This window comes from Zonotrichia albicollis, chromosome 27 (genome assembly GCF_047830755.1).
Source record: "Zonotrichia albicollis isolate bZonAlb1 chromosome 27, bZonAlb1.hap1, whole genome shotgun sequence".
Classification (NCBI taxonomy): domain Eukaryota; kingdom Metazoa; phylum Chordata; class Aves; order Passeriformes; family Passerellidae; genus Zonotrichia; species Zonotrichia albicollis.
The window spans coordinates 1,268,677-1,290,224 of record NC_133845.1 but is presented as its reverse complement, the minus strand read 5'-3'; the positions used below and the strand labels follow the sequence as shown (position 1 = coordinate 1,290,224).

The following is a 21,548-nucleotide window of genomic DNA, read 5'->3' as shown; positions in this document are numbered from 1 at the left end:
GATTGGGAATAGGAGTGGGAATGGGAATGGAAATAGCAATGGGAGTGGGACTGGGAATGGGAATGGAAATGGAACTGGGATTGGGAATGGGAATATGGGACTGAGAATAGAACCAGGAATGGGAATGGGACTGGGAGTGAGATTGGGGCCGAGAATTTGAATGGGACTGGGAACAGGGCTGGGAATGGGAATAGGATTAGGACCAGGAATGACAATGGAACTGGCACTGGGACTGGCACTGGCAGTGACCAGTTCAGCTGTGCTGAGGAGCTGCTGGAGCAGCTCAGGGCTGACTCCAGCTGATCCCAAGGGCTGTCCTGTGTCCCCAGGTGCCTCCAGGAGTGGCCGTGCTGGCAGTGGGGCGCTGGCCCTGAGCGCTGCTGGAGCAGCCCAGCCCAGCCCTGAGCCCATCACTGAGGGGGACTGGGCTGGGGGCACGTCCCAGAGCCCAGGAGCTGCTCCCAGCCCTGGAACGAGCCCCGAGCCCGTGTCCCAGCCAGGGAAAGCTGCAAACAGAACAGCCCCGCTGCCCGGGAGCCTGGCAGGGGCTGAGCTGCTGCACACAGCAGCCCCCAAAGCCCAGCATGGGCTCTCATCTCCTGGAAGCTTCTGGAGCTCCACACAGGGCTCTCAGCCCCCCACAGCCCTGCGGGGAGAGCCAGGAGCTGCTCCTGGGGCTGCTCCCAGCCCTCCCAGCGCCAGCTCGGGGCTGCCCCAGCCCTTTGACACACAGGACTCTCCCCAGCTCACGGCTCTCCCTTCCCCTGCTGCCATCGAGCACAGCGAGCTGCCAAGCCCTAAAGCTTCTCCTCTGAGCCCAGCGCTCGATTTTCATCTGCCAAGGAGAGAAATGGCAGCGTCTGCATTTCCCCCAGGAGCTGGGATCGCCCTGGCAAGGGCAGGGGAGGGAACGCTGCCCTCGGGGGAAGGGAACATGGGGAAGGGGAACACAGGAATGGTGCCCACAGAGATGCTGCCCACAGGGAAAGGGCCCACAGGAATGGTGCCTATGGAAATGGTGCCCATGGGGAAAGGGCCCACAGGGAAAGGGCTCACCACAGGAACGCTGCCCATGAAAATGCTACCCATGGGAACACTGCCCACAGGGAAAGGGCCCACGGGAGTGCTGCCCATGGGGAAAGGGACCACAGGAACGGTGCCCACAGGAGGAGTGCTGCCCATGGAAATGCTGCCCACAGGGAAAGGGCCCACAGGAGTGCTGCCCACAAGAGTGCTGCCCACAGAGAAAGGGCCCACAGGGATGCTGCCCATGGAAATGCTGCCCACAGAGATGCTGCCCACAGGGAAAGGGCCCACGGGAGTGCTGCCCATAGGGAAAGGGCCCACGGGAGTGCTGCCCATAGGGAAAGGGCCCACGGGAGTGCTGCCCACACAGAAAGGGCCCACAGGGATGCTGCCCATGGAAATGCTGCCCACAGACAAAGGGCCCATGGCCACCAACCCTCCATCCCAACCCAACCCCACAGCAGGGGTGGCACCTGCCCACCTGAGGAGCACTCAGAGCTCGGATGCTGGAACCACAACTTCTGCCAGCCCAGCCCAGCCATCTCCAGGGCAGCTGGGCTCAGACTACTCCAGAACCAGCCAGCTCTCCCCTCTGCAGCAGGAAACCGCGGGCAGCACAGGCAGGAACTCAAGCTCAGCTGTCACAGATGGCTCAGAACACCCAGCCCAGCTGCCTGCTCCTCACAGCCTCCCTTCTTCATTGTGGATGGAAGCCCCAGCTCCTGAGGGATCCCTTCCATCTCCATTCCAGGCTGGCACCAGCGATGGACAGCAGCCCCTCTCTTTGCCTCTCAACTGCACCGAGCACCTTCCTGAGAGCAACAGGAGCTCCCAGGAGCTGGCACTCCAAGGAGATGCTGCTCCCTGGGCAGTGACAGAGAAACCTGGGAAACCTCCCTCCCCTGGGACCCCACAGCCTCCTCCGAGCTCATCCTCATTAACCCAGCTGTGGATCTCCACATCCAAACCTTCCCCAACTCCCAAAGCAGCAACTCCTGCCCTCTCTGCAGCCATGCCTACCTTTGGGAACGGTGACCTCCTGCCCTGGGATCCTGTCCCAGCAGGGCTCCAGCCTCCTGCTGCCTCTGCTGCTGCTGGGATGCAGCCCATGGGCCCCAACACCCCGAGCACCTCACCCTCAGCTCCTGGCTCTGGCTCCCAGCTCCAGGGAGCTTCTGCCCCTCCTGTGGCCCAGGGAGCCTTGGCTGGGATGCTGCAGGTGAGCACAGGGAGAAGGAGCAAACCTGGTTCTGCAGCCCTGACCCCAGCAGCCAGCCCTGCCCCCAGGATTGATTCACCAGCCCTGACCCCAGCAGCCAACCCTGTCCTCAGAATTGATTTTCCAGCTGTGTCCCTAGCAGCCAGCCCTGTCCCCAAAGCTCCAGCCCTGTCCCCAGCATCCAGCCCTGTCCCCAAAATTGATCCTCCAGCCCTGTCCCCAGTAGCCAGCCCTGTCCCCAAAATTGATCCTCCAGCCCTGTCCCCAGCATCCAGCCCTGTCCCCAGCCCCTCTGGAGCCCCCAGCCACAGGCCCCAGGCAGTTCCCAGCCCTGTCCCCTCCGAGCTGGCAGCTCCTGCCCTGCCCTCCTCCCATGCCCAGCGAGGCCATCCTGGCTCCCCCTCAGCCCAGCCTGGCCCAGGGGTGCCCGGGGAGGTGCCAGCAGCCCTGGCACAGGCTCTGGGGCACCACCTCAGCACAGCCCCTGGTGCAGCCAGAGGGGAGCCCCTGGCCCTGCTGCCCTCGGCCCCACTGCTGTCCTTCGTGCTGCAGAGCACTGAGGGCAGGATCTGCCTGCAGCCCGTGCAGGATTCCCCTCTGCCCTCAGGATTCCCCAGTTCCAGCCTTGGGGGGCTGCTCTCCATCCAGCAGGTCCTGGCAGCGCCCAATTCGTCAGTGCTGGGCCTGGCAAGCTCCCACGTGAGCCCCTCCAGCCTGGTGCTGGTCAGGCCTGTGTTTGTCCTGCTGCCCAGGGACGGGGTACAGGGGCTGTCCCCTCCTCAGGGTGACCTCAGAATGGCCCCCCCGGCCACCAGCGTGGGGACAACTGCGAGCAGCCAGGGCAGCCCAGTGAAAACCAGTGCCTCCTGTGCCACTGGGAACTCTGTGGGACCTGGAACTGCCCTGCCCACTGTGCCCAGGCAGCAAGCAGGGAGAGCAGAGGTCAGTTCTGAGCCAGTGCCAGCTACTCCTGTCCCTGCAGCCCTGTCCTCAGCTGTGCCCTCAGCCCCAGGCCTGTCCCCCCTGTCCCCAGCTGTGCCCTCAGCCCCAGGCCTGTCCCCCCTATCCCCAGCTGTGCCCTCAGCCCCAGGCCTGTCCCCCCTGTCCCCAGCTGTGCCCTCAGCCCCAGGCCATGCCCTGGAGCCAAGGGTGAGCCCCACGCTGCAGGCCCTGCCCAGGCTGCCCCAGGAGATGCAGATTGCTGCTCCCCATCCCCAGCAGGCCACGGGCACTGCTCTGCTTTCCCTGGCAGCAGAGCCTGGCACCTCCCCTGTGCCCACTCAGAGCCTCCAGTCTTCCCCCAGAGGGTATTTCACCACTGAAAGGCCACAACCTTCCCCTGGAGCTGCTTTCCTGGCAGCAAAGGGACCCCGGGGCTCCCCAGAGCCTGGGGGCAGCACAGCAGCTGCAGGGCAGGGGGGCTCAGTGCCCACCCCCAGCCCAGCCCATGCTCCCTGCCTGGGCTGTTTGCCTTCCAAACCCCCTCCCAGGGCCCTCCCCAGCACCAAAGCCCTGCAGTCCCCCCATCAGAGGCTGCCAGGCACTGAGCTGCTGCCTTCTCCAGCAGCTCCCAGCACATCCTCAGCCTCCTCGGTGCTCCCAGCTGGGCACAGGGAACCCACAGTGGGCAGCACAGCCCGGGCTGCCCTCCCTGTGTCTGTCACAGCAGCTCCAGTGCCCACAGTGGGCAGCACAGCCCGGGCTGCACTCCCTGTGTCTGTCACAGCAGCTCCAACACCCATCTCTGCTGGGACACCTGGTCCCACGCAAGGTTTGGAGCTGGGATTGAGCCCTGCTGTGCCTCAGCCCCTGGCAACCACCCAGAGCCCAACAGCAGCACCAGGGCAGGCTCCATTCCCCACAGGGCAGAGTCTGATCCCCATAGAGCGGGGTCTGATCCCCATAGAGCAGACTCCATTCCCCACACAGCAAGCTCTGCTCCCCACAGAACAAGCTCTGCACCCCCTAGAGCAGCCTCTGATCCCCACAGGGCAGGTTCTGCTCCCCACAGAACAAGCCCTGCTCCCCACAGAGACCCAGACCAGAGCAGCCATTTCCGGGGAGGCTCTGGCCGTGCTCAGCCCTGCAGGGGTGGCTGCCAGCCCTCCTGCCCCAGCTCCTGAGCTCTCCCCCGTGCCCAGCTCGGGCCCAGCTGCAGCCAGCAGTGGGGCAGGAGCAGCAGGAGCTGCAGCCTCCCTGGGCACCAGCGTGTCCCCATCGGCCACGGCCGGCCCCGGCACAGCTCAGCCACCCCCAGCGGCCCTGGGACAGCAGCTGGGTTTAACTGCAGCCCAGCCAGGCCCTGGCCCTGCCCTGGGGGCACACCCCAGAGCCACACAGGCAGCGGGCACTGCGGTCCCTGCGGCCAAGCTGGCACTGTCCCCGCTCACAGGCACAGAGCTGCTCCTGCTGCCAGCCCCAGCCGGGCAGCCCGAGCCCAGGGTGGGGCTGGAGCCCTCAGGGCAGCTCCCTGTGGCACTGGGGAGCGCTGAGGGGGCAGCAGGAGGAGATGCAGCCCCCAGCAGGCAGCTGCCCAGCCAGGCACCTGTGCCAGCTGCACAGCCAGCATCAACCAGGCTCCTGCTGCAGAACGTGTCCCACCCTCTGGAGAACGTATCCCACCCTCTGGAGGTGTCCTACCCTCTGGAGAACATGTCCCACCCTCTGGAGAACGTATCTCACCCTCTGGAGAACGTGTCCCACCCTCTGGAGAACGTATCCCACCCTCTGGAGGTGTCCCACCCTCTGGAGAACGTATCTCACCCTCTGGAGAACATGTCCCACCCTCTGGAGGTGTCCCACCCTCTGGAGAACATGTCCCACCCTCTGGAGAACGTATCCCACCCTCTGGAGAACGTATCCCACCCTCTGGAGAACATGTCCCACCCTCTGGAGGACGTATCCCACCTTCTGGACAAGGTGTCCCACCCTCTGGAGGTGTCCCACCCTCAGGAGAATGTATCCCACCCTCTGGAGAAGGTGTCCCATCTTCTGGAGAACATATCCCACCCTCTGGAGAACATATCCTACCCTCTGGACAAAGTGTCCCACCCTCTGGAGGTGTCCCACCCTCTGGAGACATTCCACCCTCAGGAGAATGTATCCCACCCTCTGGAGAAGGTGTCCCACCCTCTGGAGAACCTATCCCAACCTCTGGAGACGTCCCACCCTCAGAAGAATGTATCCCATCCTCTGGAGGAGATGTTCCACCCTCAGGAGAATGCATCCCAGCCTCTGGAGAAGATGTCCCATCTTCTGGAGAACATATCCCACCCTCTGGAGATGTTCCACCCTCAGGAGAACCTATCCCACCCTCTGGACAAGGTGTCCCAGCCTCAGGAGAATGTATCCCACCCTTTGGAGAAGGTGTTCCACCCTCTGGAGGAGATGTTCCATGCTCTGGAGGTGTCCCAATCTCTGGAGAACATATCTCACCCCCTGGAAGAGGTATCCCACCCTGTGGAGAACATATCCCGCCCTCTGGAGATGTTCCACCCTAAAAATGTATCCCACTCTCTGGAGGAGATGTTCCACGCTCTGGAGGTGTCCCCCCCTCTGGAGAATGTATCCCACCCTCTGGAAGAGGTATCCCATCCTCAGGAGAACGTATCCCACCCTCTGGAGAATGTATCCCACCCCCTGGACAAGGTGTCCCCCGCTCTGGAGCAGGGTGCCCTGGAACCTGTCACTGGTCCCTCCATGCCTGGCGCTGCTGCCCGGGCAGTGCCATCCCCAGCAATCCCTGCAGACAGGCTGGTTACCGAGGGCCCTGCCAGGGACAGGGACAGGGACCCGGAGCCCGTCCCGGTGTCCCCGGGCCCGCAGAGCCCCCGGGCCGGGAGCGGCGCTCGCACCGTGCCGGGGCAGCCCGGGCTGGGGGCTGCGGGCACCGACCGAGGGCTGCTGCCGGGCACGGAGCGGGCGGAGGAGGAGGAGGAGGGCAGGACCAGGGAGGTGACAGACGGAGCAGCTGAAGCCCTGGGGACAGCGGTGACCCCGGAGCCCGGAGCGCTGCGGAGCGGCTGGCACCAGAGCCGGGGGCTGCGCTCGGATGTCACCGCGCTGGACGGGCAAGTACCCGGGCTGGCTCCCTGTGGCTGCTGCTGCCTGGCTGCCTTTCATCCTATTCCCCTTTTCATCCTATTCCCTTTTTCATCCCATTCCTTTCCATCCTATTCCCTTCTCCCCTCTGTCCCCAGGCTCGCCATCGTGAGCGATTCCTGCGGCGCCGGGAACCACTCGGTGCGGCTGAGCCTGAGCCCCGCAGCCGCCGCGGAGCCGCGCTCGGAGCAGCCCCAGGACACCTTCGTGGCTCTGGTGGCCCTGCAGAGCGACAGCAGCCGGGCCCTGCTGCAGCTGCTCTCGTGCTGCGTGACCCCCTCGGCCAGCCCCGGGGCTGCGGGGGCTCAGTGCTGCCTCTTCCGCAGGTGGGAATGGGGAACTCCTCCTTTGGTTTAGGGTTTGTGGAAATAACTCGTCCTGTTCCCCATGGGGGCTGCGGGGGGCTCAGTGCTGCCTGTTCCAGAGGTGGGAATGGGGAACTCCTCCCTTTATTTAGGATTTGTGGAAATAACCCATCCTGCTCCCCCCAGGGGCTCAGTGCTGCCTGTTCCGCAGGTGGGAATGGGGAACACCTCCCTTTGTTTAGAATTTATGGAAATGACCCGTCCTGCTTCCCCCAGGGGCTGTCACAGGGGTGCAGCACCCCTTTCCTGCTGGGAAGGCACACCCAGGGGTGCCAGCCATTTGGAACCTCACACTCCATTTATTTCAGCATCCCCAGGACATGGGAGGGACATTGCTCAGGGTTTGTGAACCCACAGGGGGGTGAAATGTGGGATCCAGCAGCTCAGGGGGTGATGGGCACACTACTACTAAACCAATCTCTGGAAACATCTCTGCTGCTCTGGCTCTGAGCAGGGCGGCTCCAGCAGGGAGTGCTGCTGTTGCTGGATTTTCCTGCCCCTCAGACAGGGCTGCAGGGCTGGGCTGTGCAGTTTGAGCTGGCATCTGGAGCTGTTTGCTGTTTGCCCCTGCCAGGCTGCCCCTGGAGTGCAGCCACATCCAGCTGCTGGAGGGTGGCAGCTCCAGGGCCACCAGCTTCTCCATCCAGCTGTTCCAGATGCTGAACCACTCCGTGGCCTACCTGCACTGCGAGCTGAGGGTGTGCCTGCCCGGCCAGCCAGGATGTGAGCAGGTACTGAGGGGGGACCCCACCAAACCAGGAGGGATTTGGTGCTCCCAGAGCCTCCTCAGCAAGGTCACCCCATGGCCAATCCCTGGCTGAAGTCTGGGAGAGGAGTTAATGGCGTGGAAGGGTGGCAATAGTTGGCAATCCCTAAGAAAACGAAATTAGGAAATAAAGATTTATACATGTGCTGGTCCAAGGATTGGAAATTCACCTTTAGGAACGACAGCAGAGGTGGAAAACACTGAGGAGGGCCTGGGGCAGAACCTGGGGCAGAACCTGGGGTTCTGTTCAGGACACTGCCAGGTGTTTCCATCTCTTTCCCAGGACTGCTTGGGAAGTGTGGAGCCCCTTGCCCAGCCCAGTGACAGGACCAGCCATGGAAACCTGCACAGGCTGGTCTCCCTCGGGCCCGTCTGGAGGATGGACAACAGGTTTCTGTACAAGGCAGAGGAAGGTGGGGCTCTCTTGGGTTCATTTCTCTCACAGAGGTTTTTGCTCAGCTTTCCCTGCTGCAGGAAAATCAGCACATTTTTAATAACTTTATTGGTTAGGTTATATCCAACAACTCCGGACCTCTGCTTTGGCCTCCCTGGATCCCACAGGTTGGGGTTAATCAGTGTCACATCCAACAGAGTTCCAAAGGCACCCTGAGAGGGAACTCCAGCTTTAGGAGGAGGGAAGGGGAGAAAATGAGGCAGAATGTTCTGTCTGTAAAGAACTGCAGCATTTTGGAGCAGAATGAGGCTGCCCATGGGTCAGGAGTGTTCATAGGTGAAACACAGAAGATGTTTGATGTTAATTAGATGCTTGTACCTATTAGGAAAGAGCTGGTAAAACATGAGAGACTTCTCAAAACCTGCTGGCACCATCCCTGACTCCTGGTGGCTGTGCTTGTTTGTGCAAAGAACATTTCTCACTCTCCATTCCTTCTCTGTGTGCCCAGGTGCTGCTCCTGCCGCGCTGCTGCCCATCCTGCTGGGGGCCCTGGCGGGCTGTGCTGTCCTGGGCGCTGCTTTCATGGGGCTGTGGCTGCACCAGCGGCACAGAGCCAAGCCCAGCCGTCATCCCCTGCCTGGAGAAGTCCCCGGGCTGTGATCCCAGCAGCTGAACTGCTGCTGCAGCTCCCCCGGCCGCCAGAGAAGCAGCTGCGTTTGCTTTGCTTCTGTAGAGCTCCTGCTGAGCAGGGAGCAGGAGATGCCACCCCTGCCCCGAGCCTGCCTCTCCTCCCTCCCTTCCCTTGAGCACCAGAGCCCACAGACTGCAGGGCAGAGCAGGAAGGGCTGCAGTGCCCCGGCTGCCAGGGCCAGGCTGGGCACAGCAAGGGCAGCAGAGGGGAGAGCCGGGGGCAGGAGAGCAGGGAAATGCAGCACTGTGCCCTGGAGATGCCACCAGGGAAATACAGCACTGTGCTCTTACAGCCACCAGGGAGGGATGGAAATACAGCACGGTGCTCTGGAGCTGCCACCAGGGAGGGATGGAAATACAGCACTGGGATCTTACAGCCACCAAGGAGGGATGGAAACACAGCACTGTGCTCTCACTGCCACCAGGGAGAGGTGGTGAGGAAAAGGATGGAATTGGGTGTTTGGATAGGATCCAGAGCCCCAGAGATGTGTCCCCTGGGGTTTACAGCTTCTCTCATCTCCCAGGAGCCAAGTGCCCTTTAACGCTGTTTTCTCCAAGTCCCCACTGACGGTCAGAGAACCCCAGTAGTAGCAGAATTCCAGAATGTGCTGGAATGCACTGGGGAAAGGCATCCATGGCATGGGGGACACAAACTGGGCTCTCCTGGGGGTTCAGGGGGTGGCTGTGGGAGGGCAGCTGTGCAGAGCCCCCTCCAGGCTCCAGCCCCACATTCCCCCATGCCCAGGACCTGCAACTGCAGGAGGGTGAGCAAGGAAACACCTCTGGGGATGTGCCTGTGCTGGATATGACCAGCAGGACCACAGCTCCTGCTCCTCCTGCCCCCAGAGCTGCAGCTCCTGCGCTGTTGGCCCAGAATTGCCCCTGGAAGGTGTGGGGAGGGAGAGAAGCAGCAGCTGCTGCCCCTCTGCAGCGTGGGCTGAGTGTTCCCCTCCTCCTGAGCTCTGCAATAAACCTGAGCCTGCAGTGTTGGTCTGGTCTGTGCCTGCAGGGGAGGGAATGGGGCGTCCTTTCCTTGTCCCCAGCTCCAGAACTGTGCTGGCAGCTGGGAGTGGAGGGCAGCAGGGCATCACTCCGGGTGGGCAGTGCCAGGGGATTGGCAGCAATCACCTTCTAATTGGGGTTTTCCTCCCTAAAAGGCTGCAGAGCCTTTTTTTTCCTTTTTCCCCTCTTTCCTTCAAAGAAGGGACTGCCAGAACCCCTCAGTGTAACACCACTCACTCACATTTCCACCTGGGCCAGGCTTCCTCCAAGGATTTCCTCAAGATTCTACCACAGAACTGAAAACCCCAGGTCAAGGCTTGCTGGCAGTGAGACAATTACCCTGCAGCAGTGCTAATTATTGTTTGTGTGGCAGTAGCTCTGAGGAAATCAGCAGCACCTTTTATTTGACACTGAGCTACCTCCAGAGAGAGCTGAGGCATTAAAGACACAAATGCACCGAGAGTTTTTAACCCCTTTTCAGCTGAAGGTGTGTGTTTTGCTCTTGTGCTCACATGGTGAGGTTAAACTGCTCTGACCAGTCTGTGCTCCTCCCAACACCCACTTCAGGGAGATTTGGTTTTATTTTATCCCCGAGGGAGCTGCTCTGGTTTGCCACATTTCTGGTATTTCTGCTGAGGTTTTTTCTCAGCCTCATGCACTCATGTGCCAGTTCTGGTTGCTTGGGGTTTTTCCTGTTCTTTATCTTTCTAGAGTGGTTTTTTCTACCTCTCCATCCAGCTACTTCTGGGGAGATTTTTAACTCAGTTTTTCATCTTTCTAGAGTGTCTTCCATGTCTCCATCTAGCTGCTTCTGGGGTTTTTTTCCCTCTGTTCTTTCTGGAATGTTTCCCGCCCCTCCATCTTGCTGGTTCTAGGGTTTTTTTAACTCAGTTTTTCATCATTTTGGAGTCTTTTCCACCTCTCCATCCAGCTATTTCTGGGTTTTTTTGGGTTTTTTTTGTTTTTTTTTTTTTCCCTCTGTTCTCTCTGGATTGTTCTCCACATCTCTCAGGTACAATGCTACCTGGTAGAATTCTGTGTTCCCTCCAAGCCTCACCCTGCCCCAGTCCCACCTCATTTTCCCCAGGCTGTGCTGATGCCTCAGCTGAGGAATCCCACCCTCAGCACGGAGCAATCACTGCAGGCTTGTCCTTTGCATCTGGAATTCTTGGAGGATTTGCCCACCCAGTGCTGGATATGAGCGAGCAGAGCCACGCTACCAGCCTGGAGCTGAGCCTGAGTGAAAAGCAGAACGTGTGAGCAGCCCCAGTGAGGATCCACCTCTTGGCACAGGGCTGCCCTGGGGTGAATCCCCACCTCCCCGGGCAGGGCAGGGCAGGGCAGAGGAGCTCCTGTGCCTCCCCAGCAGGCAGCAGAGCCAGCTGTGCCATGGGCACGGAGCGGGGCAGGCTGGGCAGCCTGACCGTGTTCAGCAAGGAGGATTTCGAGGATGAGTGGCTGCGAGTGGCCAGCGGGGGCTTTGGCCACGTGTACCAGGTGAAGCACAGGAGGTGGAGGACGGTCTATGCTGTGAAGTGCTCCCCGTACCTGCTGCAGGACTCCAGCATGGACAGGTAACCCCTGATCAGCTCTGGCCATCCCAGCTGGAGGGACTGGGGGATGAAACTCTGCAGAAGGAGCTTCGGCTCCTTGGGAAGGGTTGGGTACCCAGAGGGAGTGGGGAATAGGAGTTCTGCCTTTCCCTGTCCCGTGTGGATGCACAAGGAACACGGGGAATAGAGCAGGGCTGAAGCTGGGGCTGAGCTCAGCACCTTAAACACGGATTAAAGAAGCCTGGTGGGTTATTTACAGCTGCCACTGGACACTGGGGCTGAGCTGCATCCATCCAACTGAATTAACCACCAGGTTTAAAGATGAGGGGCAGAGGATTTACAGCTGGTTTTGCTGCCCTGCTCCTGTAGCCTCCAGACATCTCCGTCCTCTCCATGGGGCACCTGCAGCTCCTCTCTGCCTCTTGCTCTCCCAGCAGAGACTCTTCTGGTGCTTACCTTGAGTCTGGAGATGGAGCAGGGCCAGGCAATCACAACCACTGCTGATAACACATCCAATACTGGCAGGGCTGATGGAAAAACAGCAGAGTTGATGGACTTGTTCAATTTAAAATTTTATTCCCTCAAATTTGGAAGGAGCCTGCCAGGATAAAAATCTCACTCCTGTGATTTCTTGTTGCAGACAACAACTGAGTTCAGGCTGAGCACTGCCTGTCCTCAGTTTGCTCTGCAGATTTCACATTTGCATTTTGTTCTTGTTTGTGTGTGTGTGTGGGGGGGGGAAGAGTCAAATAATCAGTTTTAATTCTGTGTCTTATCAATTGTGGTACAATACCTGAGATTCTTCAACCCACGGGTAGGTCTTACTGTGGGGAGATTTTGCTTGGCTGAACCATTTTAGATGCTTGGCCTGATTGCTGGCAGCTCAGCTCCATTCCCAGGGTGCGCTTTTTAAAGGCACTCCTGGCCCTTTGCTGCCTGGCTGCTCCCCCAAACTCGTTCAGCAGGTCGGGAGGGGTGAGCCTTGGGAGAGTTTGGAGGAACAGGTCTGCCAGAGCTGGCAGCCAGCAGCAGTGCCAGGGTTCCCTGGGAGCAGTCACTGTGCCCAGGGACAGAGCTGCAGGCACAGGAGGAGCTGCAGGAGTGGCCAAGGCGTGGCATGGAGCTGTGCCTGCTCCTGGCATCCTGCTGCCAGGGAATTGGGAATTTCATGGCACCACGGAGTGCTTTGGGCTGGGAGCAGCCCTAGAGCTCATCTCCATCCTCTCTGCCTGCCCCTGGCATCCTGCTGCCAGGGAACACTGGGAATTTCATGGCACCACAGAGTGCTTTGGGCTGGGAGGAACCTTAAAGCTCATCTCCATCCTCCCTGCCTGCTCCTGGCATCCTCCTGCCAGGGAAACATCAGGAATTTCATGGCACCACAGAGTGCTTTGGGCTGGGAGGAACCTTAAAGCTCATCTCCATCCTCCCTGCCTGCTCCTGGCATCCTGCTGCCAGGGAATTGGGAATTTCATGGCACCACAGAGTGCTTTGGGCTGGGAGCAGCCCTAGAGCTCATCTCCATCCTCTCTGCCTGCCCCTGGCATCCTCCTGCCAGGGAAACGTCAGGAATTTCATGGCACCACAGAGTGCTTTGGGCTGGGAGCAGCCCTAGAGCTCATCTCAGTCCTCCTGCCTGCTCCTGGCATCCTGCTGCCAGGGAATTGGGAATTTCATGGCACCACGGAGTGCTTTGGGAACAGCCCTAAAGCCCATCTGAATCCTCCCTGCCGTGGCCAGGGGCACCTTCCCCAGCTCCAGCCTGGCCTTGGACACTTCCAGGGATGGGGCAGCCTCTGGGAATTCCATGCCAGCCCCTCCCCGCTCTCACAGGGGAGGATTTCTCCCCATCTAACCCTGCCCTGGGGCACTTTAAAGCCATTTCAGCAGTGTCACAAGCACAGGCTCTCTGTCCTCACTGCTAAGGATTGAAACAAGTGCAAGCTTTTCATCTTTTCTTTGTGCTGGCTGATTTTGCCCAAATAAACCTCAGCTCATTTTGAGAAGTCACAACACCATCCATATCAGATTTTAATCTGCAAAAGATCCCTGTGTGGCAACATTATCATCAACTCAAGGGGGAATTTGGGGTGAATATTTTTGGGGTAGGCAGTGCTCGGAAAGGCTGGGTGTCACTAAGTTACTACAGACTTACTGAGCCGTGAATCAACTGATGAAATTTCTGACTCCCGCTGTATTTTTTATAAATTATTATTTTTTAATTTTTTTATTTCCATTTTTAATTTTAATTTTAATTTTAATTTTAATTTTTAGTTTTATTTTTTAATTTTTATTTTAATTTTTTAAATTTTTTTTTTCCATTTTCCAGGACCAGCATGAACTGTCTAATGGAGGAGGCCAGCAAGATGGAGAAAATCAAATTCCAGCACATTGTCACCATCTACGGGGTGTGCAACAGCCCCCTGGGGATAGTGATGGAATACATGGCCAGGGGCTCCTTGGAGAGAATCCTCCCCACCCACAGAATGTCCTGGCAGCTGAAATTCAGGGTGATCCATGAGATGGGCTTGGCCATGAATTTCCTGCACAGCATGAGCCCTCCCCTGCTGCACCTGGATCTGAAGCCAGGGAACGTCCTCCTGGATGGGAACATGCACGTCAAGGTACGGCCATCGCTCCCACCAGAGCCAGGTTATTTCTGCCAGACAGCTCCAGAACCCCAGTAAGTCAGGTACTGGAGGAACACCCCGTGAAAGAGTGACCTGTGGGGTGGTTAACAAGCAGCTGCTGAGCAAATTGCACTGGTGGTGTTCTCAGCATCACACAGCCACTCTGGGCCAGCTCTGGGGATTTAAGGCTCCAGCTGCACGCAGTGGCTGCACCTTGTCAGGGTTTTGTCAAGCTCCAGCTGCTCCCACCTCCTCCTGCCCTGATCCCAAAGATGGGGAGATGTCTGGGTGACAGCAGGAGGGACAGTGTGAGCATTTGGGGGCATTTTCCCTGTTCCTGCTTGCAGATCTCCGACTTTGGGCTGTCCAAGTGGATGGAGCAGTCCAGCAGGATGCAGTACATCGAGAGCTCAGCTCTGAGGGGCACCCTGAGCTACATCCCCCCCGAAATGTTCCTGCAGAACAGCAAGCCCCCGGGGATCAAGTATGATGTGTACAGGTGAGGGCTGGCCCAGGGCACCCAGGGGTGTCCCCGGGCTGTGACACCCAGCAAGGGGGGCTGGACACTGCCTCAGTTTGTTTCAATTCTGCTTTTCTGCCTTGTAGAACATGGGGAACACACTGGGGTGCCCCAGCCTCAGTGGTGAGACTGAGAGGGAGGAGGCTTTCTGTGGATAATCATCATCCCAATGCACCCTCTGCCTCAGGTGCCATCACACCCTGTTCCCAAAAACGAGTGAGATCAGAGCCCAAACACCAGCGCTGCTCTTTCATCACAGTCCCTGCTGAGACTGATTTTAAAACAATTCCAATATAGGGTTATCTGCCTCTGCGTTCAGCTTCATTTTGGTCAGGAACAGGCAGAGAAGAGGTTTCAGCTTGGCTTTTGTCCTCTTGGGCGAGGAGCATTGCAGCACATTCACATGAGCCCCAAGTCCATGTCTAAAAATTCCTCAGCTCCTTGGCCTTTGCAGCACAGAGGGTAGAGGGAAGAGGGAAAGGAGGGTTTGCAGGGCCACAGGAACTTGCAGGAGCCAAGGGTTTGAAACCTCAGTGTGAATAAAGTGGAAGAAAGGCACTGAGAGCCTGACTTTGCCAGGAAAGGCTCCCAGTGCCTGCTCAGACCCTTTGGAGGGTGATGACCCCGCTCCTAAGGGAGATGCATGAGGCAGAACCACAAGGCCTGATCCTTTTGGCCTGGGGGATGAAATCCTTCAGCTCTGGGACATGAAATCCTCCCCTCCTGAAGAACCTCCTACCTGACCTCCCCATTTCCCCAGAAAGCAGAAGCAATAAGAGCATCTCATGTCCAAGTGCTCACAGTCTCTCCTCTCCGGCAGCTTTGGCATTGTCATCTGGGAGGTGCTCATGCAGAAAAAGCCTTACACAGGTAAGCACAAACCCTGCACCCGTGGAATGTCTGTCCCAGCCCTTTTCCCAGGCAGAACACCCAGAGGTGCTGGATTTTTCCAGGAGCCAACATGATGGCCATCATCGTGAAGGTGGCGGCGGGGAAGAGGCCGGGGCTGGAGCTCGTCAGGGACGACTGGCCCGGGGAGTGCCACCAGATGGTGGACCTGATGAAGAGGTGCTGGGACCAGGACCCCAAGCAAAGGCCCAGCTTTGCAGGTGGGAATGGGGCATGGATCTGATGGGGTTTCCAGTGTTGAGATGACCCCAAGGTGTTAGAAAGTCTCTTTTTCCCAGCCCCCAAACCAAAGAAGGCAGAATTCCTTGGCTTTTGTTGTCAAGGTTGTTTATTTTCTGTTATCTCTATCATTCTTTCTCCAACCTGCTGAGATCTGTCCAGCAGCTCAGGTTGTGGCACACTGACTGCCCTCAGGGCAGTGTTATCTTTTTATACTAAAGACTACCTGTACTTTATTTACAATTACTTTCCAATAACTATCACTTGTGCTAGACAGTCTGTCTCTACTCTAAACCAATCTAAAAGTGTCACCATCACAGCAGAAGATGGAGGCCAAGAAGAAGAAGGAGAAAGACTGGAAATGCCCAGATTCCTCCATCTTGCCCCCTGAACCCCCATTCTAAAAACCCCAAAATTCTACATTTTCACCCTGTGATAAATTCACTATCATTCTATTCAAACCCTTGTGGCTTTTAACGCCTTGCACAAAGCTGATAATTGTTTTCATGGGTTAAAATCAAAGGCATAGGTGTCTTGGGCTCTGTGCTGAGCCCCTTGCCAGGGTCTCAAGTCCTCCAGGGCAGCCAGAGGAATTTCCTGGGTTCGGACATGGATCAGCCAAGGGTCAGCGCCATGGGTTTATGAGCTGGGTTTGTGTCCCGTTTTCCCAGTTCCACCTCTGAGGTTTAACAGCTGGGTGCCCTTCTGCTGTCACACATCCCCTCATCCCTTCTCCGTCCCTTCCCACGTGGCTCTGGAGCTGGGGCACAGCTGAGCTGAGCTGCTCCGCCCTGGCAGATATCCCTGTGGAGACCGACGTGCTGCTGGCTCTGATCCAGAGCCTGGTGCAGGACCCGGAGAACGAGCGCCTGGTCAGGAAGATGTCCCACAAACCGGCCATCTCCAGGAGCCAGCAGGTGAGCAAACCCCCCTGTGCCTCTCAGGTACCTCCTCTGAGCCTGCTCCTTGTTCTGACCAGACCTTGAGGCTCTTTCCCCTCCCAGAGGTGCCCCTCAGCACCTTCACAGGCTGTCTGCACAGGCTGTGCCTCTGTAATTCATTTATGGGGATGAGACACCTGCAAATTAATCAACAAATGCACTAAATGATAAATAGTCTGAGAGGAAAACTCTTTTCTGGAACTGCCCAGGTGAAGTGGGTTTATTATTCAGTCACTAAAAGAAACTCGAGCAAACACAGAATCACAGGCTTCTGTTCATGGCACAAATCTGAGGATGTTCCAGTTTGAACAATTCTTACAGAAATATTTGTAAAAAGTAGTTTTAAATCCCCCTGTTTCTCTAGCTAAGAAGAAGATCAGGCTTCTGGATAGTCATGATGTAATCCCAGCTACTGGAGTAATTATGCCTAGAAAACAGGGAGAGATAGGAGTTGGGAATTATTGGTATTTAGAGGGTTTTGCCAAGCTGTGCAAGAAACCAGAGGCCTGAAGAAGTATGGGCTTGGGGGTCCCTAAACAACAAAGGAAATCATTTTCAGATGCTGCCATGCAGTCAGGAAGCAGAGTATGGATGTGTTTGGGAACAAATGAACACAAGGAGGAAGAGCTCATGGATATCCAGAGATCATCTTCAGGCTCCCCCATGCCTGCTGTGTCATGATTGGCTTAGCTGAGTTTTGGGTGCAAAAAGAGGATTGGATGAAAAACTCCCAAATGATAACACAAAACTGCAGAGCAGCAGCAAAGGGCTTTGTGCAAACATTATAGAATGCAAATAAACACTCTGTTTTATCCTTTTCCTTTCCTCCTTTCTGGAAACAAGGGTGACAAAGAGGAGTTCACCTTCCCTCGAGACACCAGGAGTGGGGGTAAGTAGGAGGCTGGCTTTAAAATTGAAAATGAAAGAAGGGGAAGCTATAAAAGTTGTTTGTTTTGTTGTAGAAGGATGTGGCTCATAAGGTTTTCCTTGTGGGGGACATTTTTGAGTAAGGAAAAGTTTAAGTTAAGGAAAAGTTTAAGTTAAGAAAAATGTACTATTAAGGAAATAGGTACTGTGAGAGAGAGGCCAAATGTCCCAGGTCATGTCTGGCCTTATTTTACATTCCTTATCTCTCAAATGACTTCATTCCATGTCATCCTACCAAGAGCCACAGGCTCTCTCTCCCTTCCTGGGAGTTTTTCACTCTTTTTCTCCCATTTCGCATCCCTGTCTTTAGGAAAGGACCCGCAGGAGGTTCCTGTCCCGCCTCCACATGTGGAGGCTGGCACCCCAGAGGAGCTGTGCCCCGAGGAGCTGGGCAGGGTGCAGGAGAACGGCCTGACCCCGCTGCACCTGCAGGTGCTGCAGGGCCACGCGGCCAAGGTGCGCTCGCTGCTGGGCCGCGGGGCCGGCGCCAATGTCACGGCGGGCGGCGGCTGCACCCCGCTGCTGCTGGCCGTGCAGCGCCGGCTCCCCGACATCTGCGCCCTCCTCATCGAGCACGGCGCCGACGTGGACGCGGCCGACGAGGACGGCTGGGGCCCGCTGCACTTCGCGGCCCAGCACGGCGACGACCGCACGGCGCGGCTGCTGCTGGACCACCGGGCCCGCGCCGACGCCCAGGAGCGCGACGGGTGGACCCCGCTGCACCTGGCGGCCCAGAACAACTTCGAGAACGTGGCGCGGGTGCTGCTGTCCCGCCAGGCCGACCCCAACGCGCAGGAGGTGGACGGCAAGACCGCCCTGCACGTGGCCGCGGGCTTCGGGCACGTGGGCCTGGTCAAGCTGCTGGCCAGCCAGGGGGCCGACCTGGAGAGGAAGCAGAAGAACCTCAGGACGCCGCTGCACGTGGCCGTGGAGAGGGGCAAGTTCAGGGTGGTGCAGTACCTGCTGAAGAACGGCATCTCCGTCAACAGCCTGGACCAGAACCACTACAGCGCCCTGCACCTGGCTGTGGCCAGGGGCAAGTACCTGATCTGCGAGAAGCTCATCAAGTATGGGGCCAATGTGGAGCTGAGGACGGACAAAGGCTGGACCCCCCTGCACCTGGCCTCCTTCAAGGGGCACATCGAGATCATCCGGCTGCTGAAGGGCAGCCGCGCCCGGCTGGACGCCAAGGGCGGCATGGACTGGACGCCGCTGCACCTGGCCACGCGCTACGGGGACGAGCCCGTGGTCAGCGAGCTGCTGCGCTGCGGGGCCGACCCCAACACGGCCGAGCGGTCCCGCTGGGCCCCCCTGCACTTCGCCGTGCTCAGGGGCTCCTTCCTCAGCGTCATCAACCTCCTGGAGTGCCGGGCCGACGTCAACGCCAGGAACAAGGTGGGCCGGACCCCGCTGCACCTGGCCGTGCTCAAGGGCAACCTGGCCATTGTGAAGACCCTGCTGAAGGCGGGGGCCCTGCTGGATGTGGAGGACATCACGGGGTGCACGGCCCTGCAGCTGGCCGTGAGGCACCAGAGGGAGAACATCATCACCCTGCTGCAGGGCAAGGAGGCCTCGGGCAGCAAAGCTGGCAACAGGACTCTGAACGAAGTGAAGGTGCCCAGGCTCATCCCAGGAAGGACAGATCTGTAAATTCACCAGCTCCAAAATCTGGAGCTTGAGCTTTCCCAAGCTTTCCCGTTCACGTTTAATGCCTCAAAGCACCTTGTCCTGTCCCCTGCTGATTGCAGGAAAATATTTGCCCTTTTTAAATTGACGTTTTTAAGTGTGAACACTCAGAGAGTAAAAGAAAATGAAGTTATTTGATGACAAGGTCTTTTCCAAGCTTGTAGAGCGTTTTGCCTTGGTTATACTCTATTCAGTGCTTTCCTACTGAATCCTTCCTGAGCAGGGATTTATGCACCCCCTGTTCATGCAGGCAGTGCTGAAGCTGTGCACAGCACACACAGCTTTTATTGCTTTCATTCCATGTTTTCCTACAGAGAAAATTGGTGTAAAATGGCCCTGGCACAGGTGGGAATTGAATCGTGAGATTCTCACCTGCTGCTGGCACAGCAATGTGTCAGATTTCCTGACATCTCCTTTCTGTAACAAGAATGAAATACAACAAGGCAGGGAGGAAAAATCACTGCTAGAGAGTATTGAAATGGATGCAGCACAGGGAACAGAAATTCCAGAATTATCACACACGAGATCTGGCTGCTTGCAGGTCAAGGTTTGAGTCGTGTCTCTGGGGGGAAATAATTCCTGGTTTCCTTCAGGAGGATGTTCCAGGGCTCAATCAGCCCTGTGAAAAACATCTTCTTGTGGGATTTGATTCGCTGGTGACAGTGAGAGCCCTGGTGTGCAGCTCTGACAGCCCTGCTGTGACTCCTGAGTCCCCAAACGTGCCTGCTGGGAGGGTGACTTGTCATGGCCTTCAGCTGGGAAGAGGCTGAAATAGAAACAAACAACCCCAGCTCTGCAGGGGAGCTGTTGTTGCCTGATAACGTGAGATTAAATGGGTTAAAAAGAGGGGTTAAAAAGCCAAACCTCTGCTAATGCGGTTTTCATTTTATATTAACTTAAGGTATTGATGTGTATTGTATTCAAACCCAGTTTTTCACGATGCTTTGGCATCAGAGCCTTTAGATATCATTTAAAATAAATTGTAATGAAATGATTCATTTTTAACATTTGCCGTTGGTGAAGTGGGGAGCTGGGCAGGTTATGAAATGAAATGCTGGTGACATTTTGGCTTGCAGAGAGTGTAAAAAATTGACTTTTTTATTGCAACCACAAAAAAAACCCCCAAAAATCTTGGCATTTCCCTTATTTACCTGCTCTTGATATTCCCTAATTTTCTCCAAGGAGGAAAGGCCTGGCTGAAGGAATTCTTGGGATGCTCAGACCTTCCTGTGCAGCTCCTTCCCTCAGCTTCAGCTCTATTGATTCAGCAAATGTCTCCCCTGCTCGGTGTCATTTGAAATATTTACCCAGAAAAGAAGAAATCCAATTGCCACATAATTCAGCAGCTCCTTTCTGTCCCCGCTCCAGCAGAAAAACAAAACTCAGCTCGTATGTCATGGAATGTTCTCTACAAGAGCTTAATTAAATTTATAATGAAAATAACAGGGGATTAAGAAGACACGAGGGAAATACATTGCTCTTGCAGAGCATTCCAGAGGTGATAGAAGCAATTTGCAGAGAAAATTACCTGTTTGCTGCTCAGTTTCTATAGAAATTAAATGAGTCTTTACAAACTCTGGAAAAGTGCATTCCAGCCTCCGCTTTGTGACTGTGCAACTTGCAGCTTATTTCTAAAATTATTCGTAGATCTCCATCCCCCCTCCCCTTTCTTTTTTTTTTCTTTTGCCTTTTTCAACTCCATTTCAGTCTTTTGTCCCTGCTGATAAATCTGCTGCTGATTATCTCACGTTCTTACCCAAAGTTCACAGCCTAGGCAGGGCATGGCAGCAGCAGGGCAGAAACCTCCTAAACAGCTTGTTTAGATTCCAAAAGTTCAAAATTTTTGTTATGCCTCAAAAAATATGTTTTTGGGGTATCCAGAACTGCCTGGTGAGCAGGGTGATGTTCTGATGTTGGCAGGGAGTTGTGGAATGACTCTGAGCATCCCTGGGCTGCAGCAGCTCCTGACGTTCTGAACCACAGGGAGATTTCCAAACCACAGGGAGATTTCCAAACAATTGCTCTTCAAAACCCTCACAGAATCCCAGCATGGTTTGGGGTGGTAAAGACAGAAAACCAGAGGGTGGAAATTTAAGGTCCCTTCAAGCTGATCTTGTTGCAGCCCTGCTCCCTGCTGGAGTCACCCCGAGCTCTGTAAATCCAGGGTGTGCTTGAGAGGAACAGCAGATTTGTCTTTCCAAACAAGCTGTGGGTCTGCTGGGGAATAAAACCAGCGCTGGGAGAGAAAATAAACAATGGGAAGGATTCCACCGATTGATGAATGGAAAAAGAGATTTGCTTTTACAAATAAACTTCAGGTTTGCTGACAAACAAAATTAGACATCGAAAGAGGAAAGAAACAGGGGAAGAAAAACCCCTAAATTCCATAAGAATTAAAAATTAAAAGGGAGGGTTATAAATTGGAGGGAAATCTTTGGGATCAGGTGTTCTGGGGAGTCTGAATCTCTCAATCTCAATCTCTCAGAAATGGGGAAAGAGAGAAGGGAAATGTGGCTGGAAATAGGGATAAAAAGAAGGCTGCATCCTCCAAAAATTGAGAGATCCCAGGGAATGCCCCATGGCCTCTCCCTTTATTGGAA

At 56.4% G+C, this 21,548-nt stretch overlaps 2 protein-coding genes across 2 annotated transcripts; both read left to right on the top strand.

Annotated features, from left to right (window-relative positions):
- Nucleotides 1–2,134: 2,134 nt before the first annotated feature.
- On the top strand, nucleotides 2,135–10,321 carry LOC141731970 (uncharacterized). Its single transcript, XM_074559400.1, has 6 exons — nucleotides 2,135–2,245; nucleotides 2,798–3,004; nucleotides 4,835–6,672; nucleotides 7,286–7,442; nucleotides 7,761–7,890; nucleotides 8,380–10,321. The coding sequence occupies exons 1-6, from the start codon at nucleotides 2,135–2,137 to the stop codon at nucleotides 8,529–8,531; spliced, it is 2,595 nt and encodes an 864-aa protein (XP_074415501.1). The 3' UTR covers nucleotides 8,532–10,321.
- Nucleotides 10,322–10,578: 257 nt separating this feature from the next.
- ANKK1 (ankyrin repeat and kinase domain containing 1) lies at nucleotides 10,579–20,565 on the top strand. The gene is made up of 8 exons (XM_074559520.1): nucleotides 10,579–11,137; nucleotides 13,446–13,740; nucleotides 14,094–14,245; nucleotides 15,087–15,136; nucleotides 15,220–15,375; nucleotides 16,193–16,311; nucleotides 17,179–17,224; nucleotides 17,573–20,565. The coding sequence occupies exons 1-8, from the start codon at nucleotides 10,953–10,955 to the stop codon at nucleotides 18,910–18,912; spliced, it is 2,343 nt and encodes a 780-aa protein (XP_074415621.1). The 5' UTR covers nucleotides 10,579–10,952; the 3' UTR covers nucleotides 18,913–20,565.
- Nucleotides 20,566–21,548: the final 983 nt, after the last annotated feature.